Source organism: Peromyscus leucopus, chromosome 13 (genome assembly GCF_004664715.2).
Source record: "Peromyscus leucopus breed LL Stock chromosome 13, UCI_PerLeu_2.1, whole genome shotgun sequence".
Taxonomy (NCBI): Eukaryota; Metazoa; Chordata; class Mammalia; order Rodentia; family Cricetidae; genus Peromyscus; species Peromyscus leucopus.
Window position 1 is genome coordinate 38,663,915 of NC_051074.1, and position 21,395 is coordinate 38,685,309.

Below are 21,395 nucleotides of genomic sequence, written 5' to 3' on the forward strand. Positions count from 1 at the left end.
TGCCCCACCCACCTCAGCCTTCCCTGACACAGCCCAGCCCCCCCAGCAGTTCTTGAGACCTTTGGCTCTGTGGATTTTCCCATTGCTCTTAATTTTTTTTTTCCCCCTCCCAGGCATCCTTCCTGCCTCCTTGTTCTAATATGGTTTAGGGTCAAAGACTTGTGTTCCTTAAAGTTCTCATGTAGGGACAGAAACCCTCAGTGGGGAGTGAGGGGCGAGGAAGACAGCCTCCTTCTGGGTGTAACCTTGGGAAAAACAGATGGGTCGTCATCCTAGGGCAAGGATGGCCTCTTCCAACTTCCCCTTTCGCAGTTCCAGGCAGATTTATAAGTCTGTTTACATGCCTGTCTCCTCCTGAGGCCACAACTTCCGTCCAGGGTCGGGGCCGGTTCTCGGTCCTCTTTCCCCTCTCTCTCCTCAGCCGGGAGCTCTGTCACCTTGGCCTGAGTGGCTGCTTGGCTCTGTTTCTTTGGCCCGTCCCTTCCTCTGGTCCCTCTTCTACCAGAACTTTGACCAAGCCCAGTATGGCCTGTCCCTGGATCAGCTTCTAGGAACTTCCTAGAAGTCGTGTGTATGCCATGGGCTGTGCCACTCGGTCCCCTGCCACAAATGCCCAGCCCCAGAAGGAGTAGGGGCATTCCTCTTCTCTGCATTTCAGAGGGTGCGTGGAAACACACTCAGTCTCTGCACCCAGGACAGAGGGAGGTCTGGTTCCTGGATCAGGTGTCTGATTGCCCAGCTGAGTACTGGGCTCTCCTCCCCACACCCCCGGCACCGGGGATCAAACCCAGGACCTTGTGCATGTTGGGTGAGCACTCGACCGTCCACTGTGCTACATCACCAGCCCCCTTCATGCTTTTTATCCTGAGACGGCGGCCCGATCCTGAGACTTCAGCTCCCGGACCTCAGCCTTGCACATAGCTGGGATTCCAGGCCTGTGCTAACAGGCCCGGCTTCTGCTGTCTTCTCCTCTAAGTACCCCCTCTGTCCCCTTGAAGCACCCTCTTCACTCTGTCTTCTGCCCCCTCAGAGCCTCTTCTCACCTCCGTGCAGCTGCCTCTCACACGGTGCGGCGTGGCGGCGGCAGCCTCCTGACGGCCAGCCCCACCCCATGCTTCCTTCTTGCTCTCTTACTGGCTTTGGAGCTCTCAGGCTACTGCAGGGGCCTGGACGTTTGCTTCAGCTGGGCCGGCCCTTCAGGTTGCACATTGCTCAGCTCGGTTTGCGGTCCTCCCCCCTCCGAGGCCATGGCTTCCATGCAAGGCCTCCTGTGGTCCTCACTGGGCAAGCCTCGAGGTCCTGGGCAGAATGGAGTCGGTCTTGAGTCTTCCTGGGGCAGAGCCCTCCTTCCATGTTCATTATTATTTTTTTTTTTTTCTCCTGAGACAGGGTTTCTCTGTGTAGTTTTGGTGCCAGTCCTGGATCTCGTTCTGTAGACCAGGCTGGCCTTGAACTCACAGAGATCCACCTGGCTCTGCCTCCCCGAGGGCTGGGATTAAAGGCGTGCGCCACTGCCACCCTTTTTACTGGTGTGTAACCTCAGGCTGCGGATGTGGCTTCTTTCTCACTGCCTTACTCTTCCTTGTCTGTGAAATGGGCTGCGACGCTCTCCAACAGAGGGCAGAATTTGGAACAAAAGAGCGGGAGATGGCCCAGGGGTTTTGAGGGAGGACTGAGAAGTGGGCTGACAGGGATAATCCCACAAGATCCCCATGGGCTGTAACAGCTGTATTGGAACATTTAGACCGGATCCCCACACTCAAGATAGAAAGGCCTTTTAGACTAAGGAGTAACATGGCTGGTGTGCATTTTAGAAATGGCTTTCCGGTTGCTAAGAAGAGACCAAAGAGAAGAGAGGAGGAGGTCCTGGGAAGGGTTAATGTCACCATGTCTTTGACTCAGGGCACTGCAATGGTGATGCATGGGAGAGGGACTTCCAGGCTTGGGGAGGGGGCGAGAGAAAGGATGAGGAAAAGAAAGTGGTACAGATTTGGGCTTGAACAATGTTGGGTAGCCCAGAGGAGGGCTAGTTGCTAGAACTTTGACATTGGCTGGTGTCAGGCCCAGGGCCCAGCCACGCCCTCTGTCTGTGCCCGCCTTTCCCCTCCCACCGTGTTTCCTGGCCATTGCCTGCCTCTTGCTCTTTTGACCCCGGGTTGCAGTCTTGAGCCCCAGGCCTGTGCTCAGGAGGTGCCTGGAGCTCAGATTCTGTTGCTCACAAACTCATCCCTGTGCTGCAGCCTTTGCTCTTTTCCCAGCCGCCCCAACTTTGGGGATCAGCAAGTATGGCCATTGTGTTGGGGTCTTAGGGTTGGGCTCCCTGGGTAGCCCATCTTTAGAACTGCTGTGCAGCCATGGAGCTTAAAGGGAAGTGGTTCTCAACCTGTGGGTCGCGACCCCTCTGGGGTCATACATTGGATATTTGCATTACGATTCATAATGGTAGCAAAATTCCAGTTCTGGAGTAGCAACGAGATAATTTTATAGTTGAGCGTCACCACAACATGAAAGGGCGTGGCATTTAAAGGGGCGCAGCATTAGGGAGGTTGAAAAACCGCTGCTGTAGGGTGTTGATTCCAGTTGCCATTGTGTGCCATCTTCCAGGCCAGCTCTGAAGGGGATCAGCTTTGGTAGTGAGGCCCTACTTGGATCGTATCTGGGTTTGCTCTCCCACCTTCATCCTCTCTCCCTACTTACTTGGGGACCTTCCGCCTGAGGGTCGCTCTGATGGCTGCCTTCCGTGGGCTCCCAGAGGCTCAGGCACACCCAGTTATCTCACCCTCCTACAGGTCGGCTGTTTGATGTGTGGGCTGTGAGAGTCACTCCTGCATGTGGGGAGACGCGGGGAGGGGTCTGCCGGGAGAGCATTTCCCCTGCCTGAATAGCCCACCTGACAACGGTGTAGGACTTGGCAGTGGGCCGGGCAGCCAATGACTGGTGCCACAGAAGAGGATCCAAGCCAGAGGAGCAACTTGGGGACAGAGTGGGGGTCTTGCTGGGGACCTTGTGGGTCCTGGGGGACAGTATCCTGAATCAGCGATCTGCAACAGCATTGGGTCCCGTCTTCCCCAGGTTCTAGTCAGGGCTCTGTTTATAGGAAGGGCAAGCCCCTCCAGGTCTCTGTCATCACTGGAGCTGAGGGATCCAGGGCAGGGGCCGTCTGTGTGGTTCGAGGTGTCCCTGGGAACAGACCTCTTTTTGGCTCCTGGCAGGGAGGAACTGCACACTTCCTTTCCTGGTCAGAGTTGAACCCTATATAAGGGAAGGAAGGAGCCTCGCAGCTGGCTGGGAGCGAGAGAGGGACTGTGAGTACCCTGCACGGTTTGCACAGGCTTAGAGGCCATGGACCCAAGACGAGGGCCACCCCTCCACCCCCAAGACCTCTTGTGCCTAGGGCCTGAAGCTCATCCCAGGAGGCTGGTGACTTTAAGCCCTGCTGGCACTCTTCGAGCAGTCTTGTCCTGTTTCTGGGCTTCAACCCCATGGTCTTGGCATCTTTTGGGCACCCGCAAGACCCAGGGAACACCTAGGTTTCCGGGACAATACAGGGTGACTCAGGAGGGGGACTTTGATTGCCCCAATGCCCTGAGGATATGAACTCGCAGATGAGGTGCCATTTGGTGGTTTCCTCAGTTATAGGCATGGATACTTGACTTTTCACCACGTGGTGATGCTTTGGTGTGACCAGAGCTTAGATGCTGGCCACCTCCCGGTTGACCATGGACAGAGTGGTGGATGGTGGCTCTGCTTGGGAGTGGAAGGAGTAGCGGCCAGGATGGAAGCTGTGGGCTAGAGTGTTTAATGGGTTCTTAGATTTGGGGATACCCAATGGTTCCCTAACCCTAGGCTTCAGGCTCCTCTTCTCCCCGCACTTTTTTTCCCCCTGGTTTCTGTTGGTATGGTTACTGTATGTCCCTGCTCGCCTTAAGTTCTCTACTCTTCCGTTCTTCCTGCCCCTGTGCCAGGAGTTCTCTCCCTGGAGCATAGTTCTGATGGTCCTTTCTCTGCTCGAGAACCTTCCGTGGCTCCTCAGTGCCAGCAGCCAGGAGTCTGATCTCTTTTCCTGGCCGTTGGTAGTTTTCCATGGTCAAGCATGGAGAGGGTGGTGCTTGGCTCCTCCCCTTTTATACCCACCTCAGTGGTCCCTTGGGCGTGTCTTCCCTTCACCCAGCCCAAGGGGAGTCCCGGCAGCTCTTTTGACATGCCCAAGCATTACCACTTTCACATCTCTCACGTGGATTGGTGTCACCAAAAATAGTATCTTTCCTGTCAAAACAGACTTCACCTTGGAAGTGAGCATCAGGCCAAGCCGCACACATGGCCGTTTGCTTCCCTTTGTGGGAGTCGGGGGTGAGGAGTGGAGTGGAGCAAGGGATCCACGTGGGAGTGTGACACACAGCAGAGGGACAGAAGTGACACTTCCTCTGTGCCCAGCTCACTGTCCCTCCTTGGGATGCCCACACTCTCTCGGTGACCTGCCGGTCCAGCACCCACCCTTGCCTCATCCAGCCATGGGGCAGAGAACAGGTAGGGAAGGCAGGCATTTGAGGCAGGCAGAAGCAGGGGACAGTTTCTCCGAGAGCCTGCAGGTTTGTTGGGAGGTGGCCTGAGACCCTGGGAGCTGGTGTACTGATGCCCACCTTGCTGGGGTTGGGGCTGGGGGGAAGAGGGACCACATATGTTTGACTATAGCTTGAGATGAAGGAACCTGAGCAGCCTTCCTGGCCATTCCTGCTACTGCTGCCAGATGTTTGACTTCTGGGAGCCTTTTTTTTTTTTTTTTTTTTTTTTTTTTTTTTTTTTTTACTGAAAGTGAAAATGTGAATGTCTGTAAAGTGCCCAACTCAGTGACACACAGTAGGTGATTTATAAACCCCATTGTCCCTCTGTGCCACACACCATTTGGTGTCATTAGTATGGATACCTGGACATGCTGGACAGAGATGTGAGTCACTATTAATACTTCCTGAAGTGAGCCACGTGTCCATCACACGTGGATCCACTCAGGGTGGTAGGTGCACACAGTGGGACAGTTTTTACCTTGAACCTTGGTGGATCTTAGAAATGTGGATTCAGGGTCATGAAATTGGCTCTCGTGGCTGCCAGCCTAGGTTCTTCAATCAGGATCAGTACAACACTGTCTCCTGTGGCCTGACTTCTCGGTACATGGACACTGCCTTCACCTTGCGCCTTCCTGGGCTTCTCCCTCCCTCTTTGGTCTTCTGTGTCCTGATCTCTTCCTGTTGGGACAATAGGTTGTCCTGAATCAGGACTCACCTTGGTGGACTCACTTTGTCACCTCTTTAAAGAGTCTGTCACTGGGCACATCCCAAGGGACTGGTTTGGATTTTCACATGCCAATTTGGGGGGATGTTATTCAGCTAATACATGAAGGGGAGTCAGCCAGACACAGATCGACAAGCATGTGATTGGTCTTTTATGAGTATGTCTGTTAGCAAAGTGCAAATATCCCAGTAGAAGACTTTCTGTGGCTTCACAGGATGTATATGTGGGTCTCCTCATCGTCAGCAAACAGTTCTGCCGTGGTGACATCTGTAGGTGGCCTCCAACCCAGCTTAGCTCAGTATCACACCAGACACAGTGGCATGCCCATAGGCTGGGTCCTGGGCCCCAGGGTTGCCTTCTGTCTTATAGGTGCCAGTTTCACACTCCAGGGTGTCTTTATGTTTCTGACCAATTGTGTTGAGATTCCTATGACCTTGCTTTGGGTACTATCAGTTGGCTCTAGTGGCCCCGTAGACTTGGGAGGCATGGCTTGTGGTGTTTGAGGGTACAGATGATAAGGTGTTCAGGGTAAGCAGTGGGGGAGTGAGGGGCACACTTCTCTCCAGGAGCTATGTGTAAGTTCTCCAAAGCCCGTCCTTTGGGGTTTATGTGAGATCTCGTGGCATGGTTCTGATTGCTCACAGTCTGGTGGTAAACCCAGGAAGGCCTTTTGTTCAGATTCTTCCTGGTCTCTCTGGGCATCATCCCTCGCATTGTCATGATGAGGGTCCTGTGTCCTGCTGAGGGACAAGAGAAAGGTCAGAAGTTTTGTGGCCAGCTCCAGGACAGAGGGTCCTGGAAGATGAGAGTTTCTGTGGCCTGTCTTGGGGTGTAGCGGTCTTGATTCCTGGGATCTGTCCTGGAAAGGGAGTTTAGAAATGGAATGGTGGTCAAAGCCCCTCAAGTGTCTATCATTAGATCACAGAGGTCTCTGGGGATAGGTATATTCACAGAGGTTGAGATTTTATGGGGTGGGAAGGGGAAGAGGGGACTGGGTTTGTGTTAGCTATATAGTAAGACCCTGCTCTGAAAAAAAAAAAAAAGCCGCCACTACGACCACCAAATAAAACAAGAAAAAACACAGACCCAGCAAGTGTTAGGAAGGAAAGCCAAGATAGTGTTTCTGCCCAGAATGCTGTGAATGCTGGACCTCCCAACTGAGGAGGTTATAGCTGGAAGTATGAGGCTTCCTGTACAGCTTCTCGGGTCAGGGCATACAAGTATGGGGACTCTCCTGCAGGACCTGGCCAGTTTAGGAATCAGGAGTTTTAGGTAAGCAAGTTCTGAGAACTTAGGTTTTTATTGAGGGTTTTGGGAACCAGGGGTGCTGCTACCCAACTGGGACTCAGGTCCTCTTCCTTGCGAGGTAGTGAGGTAAGGAAAGGAGGTGCTCGCAGGTGTCATGAGTGGCCCTTGCTCTGAGCTGTGCAGGATCTTGCCTCTGCCCGGCTGTGGCTCAGTCTCCCGCCTGCTAAGCAGGGACGGTATTTAGTGGGCCCAGGCCTTCCTAAGCCCTGGATGAACAGTCACAGCGCTCAGGGCTGTGGCTGCTGGAAAATCAATGTGGTGGTGGTGGTGATGGCTGCTGCTGTGACCTCCTTGCCCTTTGTTCTTTAGTTGGGGACATGGAGCCGTAGGCTGATTCTGCCCCAAGTCCAGAGGGACTGGGCCTAGGGGAGCAAGTCACCTGAGGCTCCCCACCTGCGTCTCAGCCCTGGCGTCCTGGGTGCCTGGCTCGGAGGTGAGGTCCCAGCAGGGCTGTCAACAGAGTTCTTGAAGACGGCCCAGGGCTACCTGAGTCCCCTGTGGTCCCTGGGTTCAGCCACTGCTGATGCCAGGAGTGTGGGGCCGTTGAGCACAGACCGTAGAGTGGCAGGGCCCCTGGTCCTCCTGGCACATTCTGGGCTCCTGAGAGGGTGGCTGGGGGCCAGGGTGCTGGAGAGAAGGAGACAGACGGCCTTTTAAGGAAACAGTTCTGTGCCTCGGGAAAAAAAAAACAACAAAGAGTAAGAATGAGACCAGAAGCTCTGAGACACATAAGTCCGTGGGCCAGTAGCCATGGGCCCAGTATGGGCCTGGGGTGGAAAGGCCCCTGGGATACGGCCTGTAGGGGTATGACCGTACCCCCATAGGTAATGGTTCTAGTGGGTACATCTGTCTGGGGAGTTGAGGGTGAAGGGTGAGGAAAGGGTCCATGGTTAGGATGGGCCTGTGGGAGAGACTTTCTGTGTGTCTCAAAGCCACTGCCCACCCTAAAGCAATGGAGACCAGTTTGGGCTCTGGAAGTTGAGGCAGCTCTGACCTCCTGCACTATAGCCCTCTCCATAGGTCACGACTATCTGTCTGCAGTGCTCAAGATGGGAACCTGGCCAGGACATGGCCCAGAAATCGCACGCAGACACCGTGGCGATCTGATGGGTTGGGAGGGGGGGGCCTCTCAGAGCCTGGTCTGTGTTTTGAATCTTCACAACCCCCATGGTTGGGTTGGCTTACGGCTGTAAAGGACAGACAGTGTAACCTGTGGCTGAGCCGTGGCTATTGATCAGAATGTCCGTAGGCAGCTCTGGAGAGCTCTCTCCTCCCTGTCTTAGCTCCCACTCTGGGCCTGGTCGCCCCAGACACCTTTTCGAATGCATTCACTCCTAGTTCTATGCTCATGTGAACCAGGAGCTGGGTTTGGGGCTCTTTCTGCACCCCTTATTCTCCGACAGGGAAAGCCACGAGTCATCAGACTTCTTCACTCCAAATCTTGGGACCCAGATTGCATGGGTTCAGTTCCCAGGCTCACGTCTACTGTGTAACCTTGGGTAAATGGCTTACCCTGTCTGGGCCTCCTCACCTCCTGGGGAGGTGATGGTGGAACCTGTCTTTCTGGCTGTTGAAAGGCAAAGCACTTTATTTAGCAGCATGCCCGCTAGATGGTACCAGCTCTGCAAAGTGCTGCTGTTGCCTGTGAGATGGGGTTGCCTACCGTCCAGAGAGGGAGCGGCCTCTCTTCAGCCACCCTCTCTGCCCCTCTGTGGGCCTCTGGCCTGGTGCTGGGGCGAGGAGTCAGAGCCAAGGTTGAGTCCTGAGATCCAAGAAAAATGTGTTGGCTGGAGAAAGGAATGCGCTGGCCTCTGACACGCGCTCTGCTAATTGTCAGGGTGGTGAGGCCATTGAGGCCTCCTTCCCCCTCCCTCCTAGAGGTCCGAGTGGCCATGACCTTGGCTCAGGGGAAGATGAGGATGAAGTGATAATGACAGTCCCCTTCCTGGTGGGTGCTGCCTCCCCTCCAGAGTGCTCTGTGCGATCCCTGGAAGATCTGGTCGCTCCCAGCTCTGACTTGGGGGTGAGCCACTGGCTCTGGGGAGAAGATGGGGGGATGTGTGTGGGGGGTTTACTTTCCTACAGGTCTAAATCATGTTTTTGAACTACTTTAAATTCATCTTTCTACACTGTAGAGGAATCAGGAGAGAGAGAGAGAGAGAGGGAGGGAGGGAGGGAGAGAGGGAGAGGGAGGGACGGAGGGAGGGAGGGAGAGAGAGAGAGAGAGAGAGAGAGAGAGAGAGAGAGAGAGAGAGAGAGAGGAAAAGGAAGCTTTGTGGTTACTGCAGGATCCAGGGTATAGCTGCTATGCTGACGTCTAGGTGGGTGTGTTAACGTTTTACAGAATTTGACCCGTGAGGGGTATTTTATGTGTTTGGCCTGGCCTATAGCCCTTGTGGGTGGCCTTCTGAGGAGCTCTCTCTGTGCTCCAGGGAAGGCTGTCCCCTTGGGGATGGGGTAAGAGTGAGCTCAGGAGCCCAGGGACTGCTGGGACGGATGCTAACCGGGACTTTCTTTACCTCTCTCACAGGTGGCTGCTCCTTGTGTTCCTCCATCCAGCCATGAACTGGTGGTGAGTGACAGCCCTTTCTTTCCCCTTCCAGGCTCTCCTGCATGTCGGGAGCTGGGTTTGTGGGGTGGAGAGGGTTGAGGGCTTTGGCTGGGGCTGGTGGGAGGAAATGAGTCATGAGGTCTCTCCTGACGTGCTGCAGGGCCTGCTCTGTGTGTCTGGAGATTCGAGGTCCTGGGGAAAACCCATAAAAGGCCATCTTGTATGTCCCCAGGCCTGGCTAGGCTACTGTTGTTCTAGGGCTCGGAGGACCAGGGAGTGCTGTGGTATCTCCTCCCACCCCGCTCCTGACCGTAGGTCTTGTACCCTTCAGCTGGAGGCAGGGGCATAGGCGGTGTTTCCCAGAGTCCATCTACGAGGTGGTGGCCTCTGCGCCTCTCCTCAGCTTTGCTATGTCCCCGTGACTCTGTTTTTCTGCTTTTATGGCCCTCATCCCCCTCAGCTCTGTCACGTTTCCAGAACAGTTCGGACAGGGGCAGGACCTCTGTGAGTTGTGGGCTGTGGAGCTGGGCCTGCTGTAGACTGAGTCCAGCTGGGCTGACGTGTTGGCCGAGCTTCCTGCTTCCTTAGCCTTTCCAGGTCCCACCGCTGCGTTCCGGGGGCTGTCCGGGTCTGGGGACTGCAGAAGGGCTCTGTTTGTGAGTGTGTGCCTGTGCGTGTGTGTGTGTGTGTGTGTGTGCGTGTGCGTGTGCGTGTGCGTGTGTGTGTGTGCGTGTGCGTGTGCGTGTGCGTGTGTGTGTGTGTGTGTGTGTGTGAGAGAGAGAGAGAGAGAGAGAGAGAGAGAGACAGACAGACAGACAGACAGACAGAGATAGAGAGAAGGCATGTGCAGAGGGACTTGATGTGGGCCACATCTGCCTGGCTGGTGTGGAACATCAGTGGTGGTGCCCATGCTGGGGGGAGTCTGAATCTGGTTGTTGGTATCCTTCAAAAAAGTGTCGTCACTTGCTCTGCCTAGATGTGGGACACACAGCCAGGCCATCTAGTTTTTCTTTTGCTCCAACCCTATCTTGCTTGTAACTGTTAGCTTGGTCCCCTCTTTCTCTCTGCATCTTGGATTTCCAACTGATACACTTGGGCTCTCAGATTCCTGGCCCCCTCAGAGTCATGCCACTCTGCTCTAGACTCAGGCCACGGCCAGACCAGCTACAGAGACCCGGCTCCCTAAGCCAGTCTCTGCTGGACTTGAGTTGCCCCACTGGGTCCTCCTGATGTGGAGTGTTACTTTCATAGATCCCCATAGCAACAGCAGGGTAGGGGTGGGGCTGTGAATAAGGCCGGAGTGGTCTTGGCTGCAAACCCCTTCCTGGGTCACAAATGCATGCCATGTACCGGAGGAGGGTGGTGGGGAGAGAATACGGAGAATACGGATGACTCTGGTCACATGTGCTGAGCTACTACCTTTGGGCTAAGAACAGAATGTCCTTGGCTGGCCAGGAAGGCTGAGGGTCCAGGGTTTAGGGACCACGAGGCTTGGGCCGGCATCTGGCTCGTGAGCTTTGTTTACAGAGGCAGGGTCCAAGGTCAGGACAGAAGGGCATAGGATGGTGCTCCGGCTGGAGGCCTGCAGTTACGAGCTGGAAGGACTGCCTGCCTTGGAAGGGCACGTGTGCCAATTGGACTTCTTCCTGAATCTCTGTTGTACCCACTTGCACAGCGGTTAGTAGCCTTGCAGACTTTGGATGGGCCATCTCCTGGTGAGGCTGGCGCCTGGAGGTGGTGCTGGTCTTCAGAACCCACCTCCCCGGCAGTAAGAAGAATGAGTGAGTTCCACTCCCTCCCCTGGGTCCCGGCACCCCATTCCCAGATCTTTATTCCTCCCCATTCCTTGTTCCCCAACTTCTTGTCTTCAACTTCTTGAGTGACCCTGAACACATCACCTACCCGCTTCTCTCTTTAGCTGCCCTTCTCCAGTGTGGGAGCTAGTAATCGTTCCTGCTTCAGGAAGTTGTCAAAAGAATAAAACATCGAACTAATCCACCTCGTTCATATTCCACAGCCGCTGAGCTCTGTCCCCTCACTTGGAGCAAACCCTTAGGTTCTTTCACAGAAGTCTTCTCCTCACAGTGTTGTAGCTCCCGGCCTTTGCCTTGCTGATCTTTAAACACATCAGACAGCATGCTACCTTAGGGCCATAGGTCCTTCTGTTTCCTCTGCCTCGAATGTTCTTCCCGCAGACACACCTGCAAGCTCTTCTCGTACGTCGCCAGCGTTTCCCTTCCCACAGGAGTCTCCCCTCCATTCCTGCTTCCCTTGCTCCGTGGTGCTTATGGCCCTCTCACATACTCTGCACCTTGCTTCTTTATCTTTATCTTGACTGAGGGGCTCCACCCACCCCAGCCTGTGAGTTCCAGGACAGGGACGTTTTAATCTTTCTCGCATTCAGTAGGCATTCATTCATACACGTGCACTGGGCACAAAATGGGACTGTGACAGCTGGGGGTGGGGCGGATGGGTACTGCTGTGGCCCTGCGTTCCTGATGCCTGTGGTGAGTTCTGTAAATGGGGAGGGGGGTCTGGGGCAAGCAGATGCATTGAATGGGAGCCCCCCCCCCCTGCCCTGCCAGTGGGAAAGTGGCCCAGGAGAAACAAGGAGAAAGTTTGGCTCTCCTTGGCACACACAGCACCTGCTTCCTCACGGTGGGTGAGGCAAGCGCTTTGAGCAGGCTGTAAGAGGGAGGAAAGGGTGGGTTCAGGATTTCCCTTCCCTTCCTCTCTACTGCCAGCCTTCCAGCCCCTGCAGGCCGCTGTCTGGCCGGCCTTATTCCCGTTTCCCAACTTGGTGTGCCCTGGACATCTATCTGTCTATGGCGCGTTCTGGCCTTGGCTTGTCTCTGCTTCCTCTACCTTTTTTTTTTTTTTTTTTTTAAACTGACCTTGGATGAATCCTAACCACCCTTCCCCTGATTCAGACCCAGATTTTCTGCCCAGCCTCAGTCCCTGCTGGCCAGACATATTTCCCAGCCTGTGCCCAGGCCAGCTAGCGCCGAGTGGTTTAATCTTCAACTCATGTTTTTATCTTACTCAACAGATGTTGCCCAAGGGAATGGGTAGAGGAGGCTGGGGGTTGTCCCGTGCCTGCCTCCCCCGCCCCCTGCTCCCCATGGGGCTCTAGGGAGCAGGACAGAGTTAGGATCCCTGCCGTAGACACTTCTGATCCTTGCAAAGAGCTGAAGCAGCTGTTCTCAGGCCCTGAAAAATAAGAGTTGGAGGAATTTCCCGGTGATGGCTGCCAAATGGAATGCCCACTAAGACACCTCGTGTCAGGACCTCTGTACCTGAGAACTGGCACCCAGAGACCTGGGTGGGATGGCCATCAAGGCATCTGAGGCTAGGCTGCCTGCACACGAGGGCCAGTACCCTGGACACCTGGGTAACTGGAGACAGAGCTTCCCCTGCCATTGTTAGCCTCACAGCAGGGGGTTGGAATGTCTTCTAGAGTGACCTGGAGGTCAGGTTGGGGTGAGAGTCGGGGAGCAGGGGAGTCGGAATACTTCAGGGCTTGTGGTTTCACCTGCAATAATAACATAGCACTCTCCCTCCTCCCAATTCGAGCTTTTACTTTCCCGGGTTTCAGTTACCTGATGTCACCCGAGGTCCAAAAACATTAAGTGGAAAATTACAGAAATAAACAATTCATCCACTTTAAATTGTGTGCCGTTTTGAATAGTGTGACGGAACCTGGCGATGTCTGTCCCCTCGTGCCCAGGGAGTACATGCTGGATGTGCTGTTTGCCTGTGAGTCAGTAGCTGCTTCTGCCACCAGATGGACTATCGTGGTGTCATAGTGTTGGATTTAAAGTCACTGTTATTTTACTGAATAGTATCTCCCCAGTACAAGAATTTCAAAGCTGGCCAATCAGGCAGGGCTCAGGGAAGCCATGAGCCGCTTCCTCTCTATGAGGAGACAATTCTCCACACATGTAGAAGATTTTATTCTAGCTGTCGTGTTAGGCATCCACTGGGATCTTGGGACTGCCCTGAGGGGGAGGGGCAACTGCATTGGCGGCCCTGAAATGCTTGCACTTTGTGTACTTTTGGATGTGGACGCGGGAAGGAGATGCCTGGCCTTCCTTCAGTGTGGCTTGATGTGGAACTTGAGGCCACAAGATGGGTCAGAGTGAGAGTGAGCTTTCCATCATCCATCAGCCTACACCAGAGCTATTCTCCCAGCCATTAACAGTGACAAATGTCACTGTCACCTGCATAGCACCTGCAGTTTTCAAAGCCTTTTCCATGGCTCAGGGCAACGGGGGAGGCTTGTGACCCATGTGGGCACCTGGGCAGCCTGTGTCTATCCTGGAGAAGCAAGTGGGGCCACGTATAGTGGTTAGATCAGGACTCAGGAAGGCTGACTGTCTTGATCACAGGCTCAAAGCCGGCAGTAGGGGGATGGGCTTAGAAGGGTACTCCGATCCTATCCTTGGGGCTATCCAGGTGCCTGATTTGAGTTTCTCATGGTCCCTAATGTCTGTTGGCTGGTGGGCTAAGGTACTGAGAGAGGATCTGTCATCTGTTCAACCATTCCTTTGTTCAACCATTGCACCAACCCATGGCTGTGCACACAGGGTCTGTGACAGCCACTGTGCTTATGTGCAGAGTTCTTTTCTAAGTTGGTCTACTTTCTTTTTTGCATGTTGGGGAGTCTAGTGTCTTGTGCATGTGAGGTAAGCATTACCAAGCCACATTTCCAGCCTAGTGGTATTCTCTTCTGTTGGAGCTGCCAGGTCTTAAACTGATCTTAAGATTTTTTTTTTTTTTAAGATTATTTTATTTAGCCGGGCGGTGGTGGCGCACGCCTTTATCCAGCACTCGAGCAGGAGGATCTCTGTATTCTCTATCATGAGTTGCGCAAAGTACACAGAGAAATGTTCTTTATTTTATTTATATGTATGTATGTATGTATGTATGTATGTATGTATGTATGTATGTCTTTATGTGCATGTGTGTATGTATGTGCTGATGCCTGACAGGCCAGAAGAGGGTACTCTATCCCTTGGAGCTAGAATTGCAGGTAATTTTGAGCTGTGGGATGTGGGTGATAGGAGCTGAATTCTAGTCTTCTGGAAGAGCGGTGTCTTCGCGGCTTTTCTACTGACCTGACAAAACACTATGACCAAAGCAACTTATTAAAAAAAAAGAATTTAATTAGGGCTATGGTTCCAGAGGGCTTGAGTCCATGGCCATCACGGTGGGAAGCGTGGTGGCAGGCAGGCACACGCCCTGGAGTAGTAGCTGAGAGCTTACATCTGTTCTACAAGCACAAGGCAGAGAGAGAGAGAGACAGACAGAGACAGAGAGACAGAGACAGAGAGAGAGAGAGAGAAGAAGAGGCAGAGGAAGAAGGAGGATGAAGAAGGTGGCGGAGGAGGAAGATGAGGAGGAAGGAGGGGAGGGAAACTACTAACTGGGAATGACTTGGCTTTTATACCTCAAAGCCCACCCCGAGTCACACACCTCCCAAGAGGTCACACATCCTAACCTTTCCCAAACAGTTCCACCAACTGTAGACTGAGCGTTCAAATATTTGTGCCCATGGGGCCATTCTCATTCAGTTAAACACCACAAGCACTGAGTGCTCTTAACGACCAAGCCATCTCTCCAGCCTGGACCCCAAGATTTTAAAGTGCTATATAAAGGACCCCCATCATAGGGTCTGGAGCAGCAGGCATCTGGCTGCCTCCTGTTAGAAACTGGGCATGGTGATACATGCCTGTAATTCCAGTACTCAGGAGGTGAAAGCAAGAAGTTCAGAGGTTCAAGGTCATTCTCTGCTCTATAGAGTTTAAGGCCAGCCTGGTCTATGGTGAGATCCTGTTTGGTTTTTCGAGACAGGGTTTCTCTGTACAGCTTTGGCACCTTTCCTGGAACTCACTCCGTAGCCTGGGCTGGCTTTGAACTCACAGAGATCCGCTTGCCTCTGCCTCCCGAGTGCTGGGATTAAAGGTGTGTGAGCCACCACCGCCAGGTGAGATCCTGTTTTTTTTAAAAAAAAACTAACCACCAGAAAAGAGGAGGAGGAGGAGGAGGGCGATGAGCTGGTCTGGGAAAACTGGAGGACTGGCTTGCGAATTTCATCTCCTCCATCAAGGACTATGACAGGGAAGTGTTTTGTGGGTGTGGTGAATATAATCCCAGGGTGCTGAGAGGGGCATGGGTGGCCATCTTTGGAAAAGTCTGGAGAATGGAGCCATGCCGGGAGGGAAGGTTGACCGGAGGCTGGCTTCCAAAGGGAGAGAGCCTGTGGACCTGAGCTTCCAGAAGACCCCAGAACGGGGAGGCGGCTGTGCAGCTCATTCATTCACAGCAGAAGGTTGCATAGTCCAGAAGGGTCCGGTGCCTGAGGCCATGCTCGGAAGGCTTGGGCTTGTTTTCTATTGCTCCCCAAAGCAGCACTTAGGAGGTGGAGATTGTCCAGGGGAGAGTGGGTTTGAGAGCCAGAAAGAGGTTTAAAACATCAAACACGGCCCACCGGCTGCTGGGCTGATCGGCTGATGTCTGCAGCTGGAACCCCTCACTCATCACTGACGCCTATTGGGGGTGGGGTGCCAGCTACGAGCCTCCTCAGGCCCGCTCAGATCCTGTCTTTACTCAGGGCCGGCAAGGGACCTGGTCCCCAGAGGTCAGAGGTCAAAGCCTCTTTTGACCACTACTGGGAGAGGCTCAGTTAGGATGCAGGATCCTGCCCTCAGCAGCCTGATGTTTGGGGCAGAGCTGTGTCCAGGTGGTATAAGCCTAGGCTGGACTGCTAGGCCAGGGTACACAGGGTTGCCAGGTCAGGAGGCAAGGCGGGGTGGGGGGGGGTGGGGGGGGGGGGGTGGGGGGGGTGGGGTGGGGGAGGGAACCATACCATAGAATGCATCAGTGATCAGTGCCTGACTCTAGGCTCTCACTAGGGGGAGCCTTAGGGTTCAGGGGAATAAGTGAACCCACTTGTGCGTGCCTTGGAGAGCTTGCCTCTTTTGGCAGGGCCCGTTTGGAGAAGGAGTAGAGAGGGTTCTAGAAGGTGCTAGGACTAGAACATAAGCCTTGGTACAAATTGAAGAAGCAGGTAAACAAATATGGTTATAAACCGGGCGGTGGTGGCGCACGCCTTTAATCCCAGCACTTGGGAGGCAGAGCCAGGAGGATCTCTGTGAGTTCGAGGCCAGCCTGGGCTACCAAGTGAGTTCCAGGAAAGGCACAAAGCTACACAGAGAAACCCTGTCTCGAAAAAACAAAAACAAAAACAAAAACAACCAACCAAACCAAACCAAAACAAAACAAAACAAAAAAAACAAATATGGTTATAAAAATAAATATGGTTATAAATGTTGGCTAGCCTGCTCTTGCTCTGGGGAGAGGATACCTTGTATATTACCTGGGTCTAGACACCCACTTGGTGGCCCCGGCTGGCTGGTGGGGAGTGCTGTAAGGTGGAGGTGGGAATGTACTCAACTGGAGAGGAGGGGCAGGCTGGGGACAGGGAAGAGGTCCAACTTTTTTGACTCTGGGGCTAGAGAGGGAGGGACCAGGCTTAGAGGAGTTCATGGCTTGGGTGGAGAACAGGACCTTGAGTGCTAAGCACTAAGGGCCATTATGGGTCCTTGAACAGGCAATTGACCCAAAGCAGGCTTTTAGAGCCGGAGTCTGCTGCCAACTGGGGGGTGGCTTGGCAGGGAGAGGTGGCCATGGGATGGCAGGTGGAAGGGACTGGGGTAGACATGAAGCAGGGGTTTCATGGGCCCTGGGCCAGATTAGCCGAAGGATGTGGAGGAGGCACAGCCTTAGGCCAGACCTGGCCCCCTGGGGAGGAGAGCTGTGCGCAGAGGGACTCAGTACTCTTGCCTAGCCCTGAGGTGTGGCTGGTGAGGATGTCCTTAGCCCATGCTGTGGTGCCGGGCCCCTCAGGGTTGACTTGGAGGAGGGGCTGCGGACAGGAACAGACTTGCCTGGCGCTCCTCTGGGGGTGCGGAAGTCAGACATAGCTTTCCACTTAATCACCAAGAGCCTGTTCTTTTCCCTTGATGGCCTGAGTGTCTGAGAGAGGCTGATGGCCTTGGCAGCCGCCTGACCTGGACATTTAGGTCAGCGTTCCTGCCACCTGGGCCTCTTGCCTGCCCTGGGTCTTGCGTCTTCAGCCCCAGCTCTTCCTGTGCCCACCCCTACCCCCGTCGCCTCTCAGTGCTTTCGGAGTGGCGCAGAGCAGGGACACAGATTAGGAAGGCAGACCTGGGCTCACGTAGAACTGAGTATCCTCCTGGAAACTGCCAGAAGAGGAGCCGAATGCTCCTTCTCCAACCCTTGTGACCGTGAAGTGGAAGGATGGATGGCTCAGGAGGCCTGGGCAAACAGTTGACCCAAAGCTGGCTTTCAGAGTGGAGGCTCTGGCTTCCTCTGCCGCCGCTGCTGCCTGTGGGTTGATGTTGTTATCATTACTCTTGAGAAGGTGCCCCCCATGGGGTGTTAAGAGGCTGGGCCTCCAGTATGCAACCCAGCTCTCCACTACCATACTCTGTTAAATATCCCCAAATGTCATGCGCTGTCCCCCGCCCCTCGGCACTCCGCGGACCCCATATCTACTTACAGTTCTATTTTGGGAAAGAAGTGGGCCCAGAATAGTTTTCCCTGGGTCCTGGAGCTGAGCAATTCCAGCCCCTTCTGGCTGTCCCCACTAGCTCCCAGGCCCTTCCCCTCCCAAGATAGGTAGTGCTGGGTGACCTCACAGATCCTCAGCGTGGTGGCAGATGTGATGTCACGGGGTCTTTTTGGCAACCAAACTGCCCAGATTCCAGACTTCCCCTGGGACAAGAGCAGAGAGAGCTGGCAGGCTAGAGCTGAGGGTTTCAAGAGTTCTGGACAGAATGTTCCGCGGGAGGCTGAGTCTGCATTCTGCACCCTCCCTCTTGCCCCCGAGCCCTGGGCTAAGGCTGGGGCATCCCCAAGGTCCAGTATTTCCTTCCTCTAAACATCAGCCCACAGATACATTTTCCCCCCCACCGACGCAGCCTCCCTGCAGGCCTCAGTGCATTCTACCATATAATCTGCAGGCAGGTGTCCCAGCCTTCCAGTCTTCCAGGACATGCTCACCTTCGATCAGTCAGCATGTCCACAGGAAGGGAGTGGGCATGCGTGTCTGTTTCGGGTGGATGGAGGGGAACTGAAGAAAGGATGTGCAGCTTCCTTACCCACCCTGTGGTTCACGGCAAATTCAGGAAGTCCTCTGCTCTCTCTCTCCCACCGCAGTCTCCCGTTTCCCAGTCTTCCTAGGAAAGTGCAGGGAAGCAGTCTGTTCTTAGCGGTGACCCTAGGCGAGGGTCTGCTGTAGCTAGCCTTGAGGGCCCCAGAAGTGGGGGGTCTCTGCTGAAAGGGGCTAGGAAGATGGCTCAGTGGGTTAGAGTGCTTGACGTGCAAGCATGCAGACCCCGAGTTCAATGCCAGCACCATGGAGAACCAGGCGCAGTGGTGCTTGCCTGTAATTCGAGCACTGGATAGTGATGGGAAGAGCCCTGGGGCTTGCTGGCCATCCAGAGTAGCCAAATCAGTGAGGTGGAGAGCGATAGAGGGAGATATGTGATGTTGTCCTCTGGTCTCCACATAGGTGCACTCAAGTGCACGCACACCTATACACACACACACACACACACAAAGGGAGTGAGAGACGCAGGGAGCCTGTGAGGACATGAGGGCCGTTCAGATGCCAGCTCTCTTCCTCCGGGCGTTGTCCACTCGCCTCATCTGTGAGATGAGTGATATGCACTTCCCAGGATGCTGTGAGAGCTGGGATGAAAACTGCAGAGCCTGGTTGGTCCCCAGTCTGTTGCACATCAAGCTGCTGTTGTTTCTTTAGCCTTGGGAAAAGGTATCTCTAGATCATGGCTGGCACTAGGGGGAGACAGTGGAGGCAAGTCAGGTGCCAAATGTGAGGAGGCATGGCCTCTCAGGGACAGAGACACTGTGCAGAATGCAAGACAGGTGTGTGTGTGTGGGGGGGGGGTGCCACTTTCAATTTCTAGACCTGGGCTGGCAGGGGTTAGGGACTCCTGTGTGAGGCCAGCACTGTCCTTGCTTCGATTCCACGTGAACCACCCTTATGTAGCTGACCTTGAGGTGACAACTGACCCCAGGAGAGGGGCAGTGAAATGAATTTGGCACTGGGCTCTGCAGGCCTGGGGTAACTTGGTCCTGCCTTGCATCTCATTCAAGATCCTGGCAGGTCTTCCACCTACACCTCAGTTCCTGTCTGTGGGTCAGGGGGCAGGTGGAGGTGATGTCTCAAGGCCCTCTAGGAGTACTTGTCTTTGAGTGGCATGTGAGGATGTAGTGTGCATTGCATGTGTGTGCATGCGTGCATGCATTTAGTTTAGAAAGGTCCTGATCTAAAACTAAACAAAAAATGAAGGTGAAGGCTTTCACACGTCCAGGGGACCTAGGCTGCTGTTGTATTGTCAGTCAATTCTAAGTATGATTAGGGTATCAGAGAAGGGAGCAAGGAGACTGTTCATTCCACAGATGTTTCCCCAGGGCCCACAGTGTGCCAGGCACTGTTCTATGCTCAGTGTGGGCATAGCTCATATTTCGGTGAGAGACAGGCTGTAAAGGATGTTGGTAAATACAAAATAGAATGTTGGAGAGCAATATGTTCTAAGGAAAAAAAAATCAGAGATTAGAGAGATGGCGTAATAGTTAAGAGCACGTGGTGCTCCTGCAGAGGACCTGGTTCAATTCCCAGCACCCATGTTAGGTGACCAGTAACCCTAGTTCTAGGTGATCTGATGCCCTCTTCCAGCCTCTACAGGCACTTGCACACAAGTGGTACACATATGTACACTCAGGCACATACACATACATATAAAATAAATAAACACCTATTTTCCTTAGAACTAAAAATCAACCAGGGAGGGCTAGTGTGTGTGTGTGTGTGTGTGTGTGTGTGTGTGTGTGTGTGTGTGTGTGTGTGTGTTTGCGCACGCACTCATGTGCATGTGTGCCTGCCTGCCTGCCTGCCTGTTTGCATGGGGGACCTGCACTTGAGGTATAATCGAGGTCCCACAGTTCTCTGAGGCTGCTACTTCTGAGTCTCCGCCTGCCCTGGAGAATCTCTGGGAGCTTCCCTACTGTGCCATGTGAGAGCTTGGGCAGCCTTAGCCAACTCTGCCCAGCTGGGACCAGTCCCTGCATTTTTCCATTCTCAGGTAGTTTAGGGCTGGTAGTTAGTCCTGGAGAACTAGGGTCGAAGGGATGCATGCATGCTGGGCTGAGGTTATGAACTCTGCAGGGCAATCTGGGTGTTTGGAAATTTTTAGCTCCTCAGGAGACATGCGGGACAGTGTGTTGAAGGCATCTGACTGCTGGCGATTCTTGCCTGTGGCTGGCCTCCAGCTGGCGAGGGAAGGGGTGGGGGCAGAGGGGACAGCGCTCAGATGATCCCTGGCAGGAAGGGTGCATTTCTCCCACTCTGCTGAGGCCTGTAGTTTTATGGCTTGGAGAAGGCTGGGCATGGGTCTGAGTAGGGTGGGGCTGGGCGGGCCTCCTTGTTGTCAGAGAACTCCAGAGTGTGAGAGGGTAAGCAGTAAGGACTAGCCTGTGCTAGGAGCCAGGCCCTCTTCATAGGGAGCCTTTATTCCATTCACTCAACATGCAATTACCCCAGGCAGCCATGAGGTGGGCACAAGGCCAGGTAGCCTACTTACGGTCACCCTGTTGACAGCAGAGTCAGGGTATGGGCTGGACGGTCTCCTCTTAGAGCCATCCAGGACCCTGTTGGAGATGCACACTCCTGGTCGCTACAGCATGTGATGACTCAGAAGTTCTAGGTAGGTGGGACACTCAGTGCCAATAGCCTTTCTGGTGGTCGCAATTCCCTCTTGGAGTGACAGAACTCTAGGGATGATAGGGAGGTGAGATCGGCCTTGGAAGCTCCTGCCCCCCCCCCCCCCCGACTCTTCTGGACACTTTTAGGATGAAGCTCCTGTGTGGACTGGGGTGGAGGGAGAATGCTGGGATGGTCCATCTGTGCATGTTTGGCCCATTTCTGGTCCCCCTGGTTCCTGGCATTAGGGAGTTACTATTGAGCTGAACAAAATGTCCCTAATGCTTACTTGGATGAAGGTAGACCCAGAATCCAAAATCAGGGCTGGAGAGATGACTTAGCAGTTAAGAGCATGTATTGCTCGTTGTAGGAGGCCGGAGTTCAGTTCCCAGCATTCCTGTGGAATGGCTTACAACCACCTGTGAATCTAGTTCCAGAGAT

At 54.0% G+C, this 21,395-nt stretch overlaps 1 protein-coding gene across 13 annotated transcripts in view; it reads left to right on the top strand.

Annotated features, from left to right (window-relative positions):
• Positions 1 to 21,395, top strand: part of Tns1 (tensin 1) — a 225,621-nt gene that overhangs the window by 101,849 nt on the left and 102,377 nt on the right. For 10 of the 13 annotated variants that reach the window (XM_037210277.1, XM_037210276.1, XM_037210278.1 and 7 more), the window contains one exon: positions 9,125 to 9,166. In XM_037210277.1, coding sequence (XP_037066172.1) covers positions 9,125 to 9,166 — 42 coding nt within the window. The other 3 variants (XM_028870009.2, XM_028870008.2, XM_028870014.2) reach the window with 3 other exon arrangements.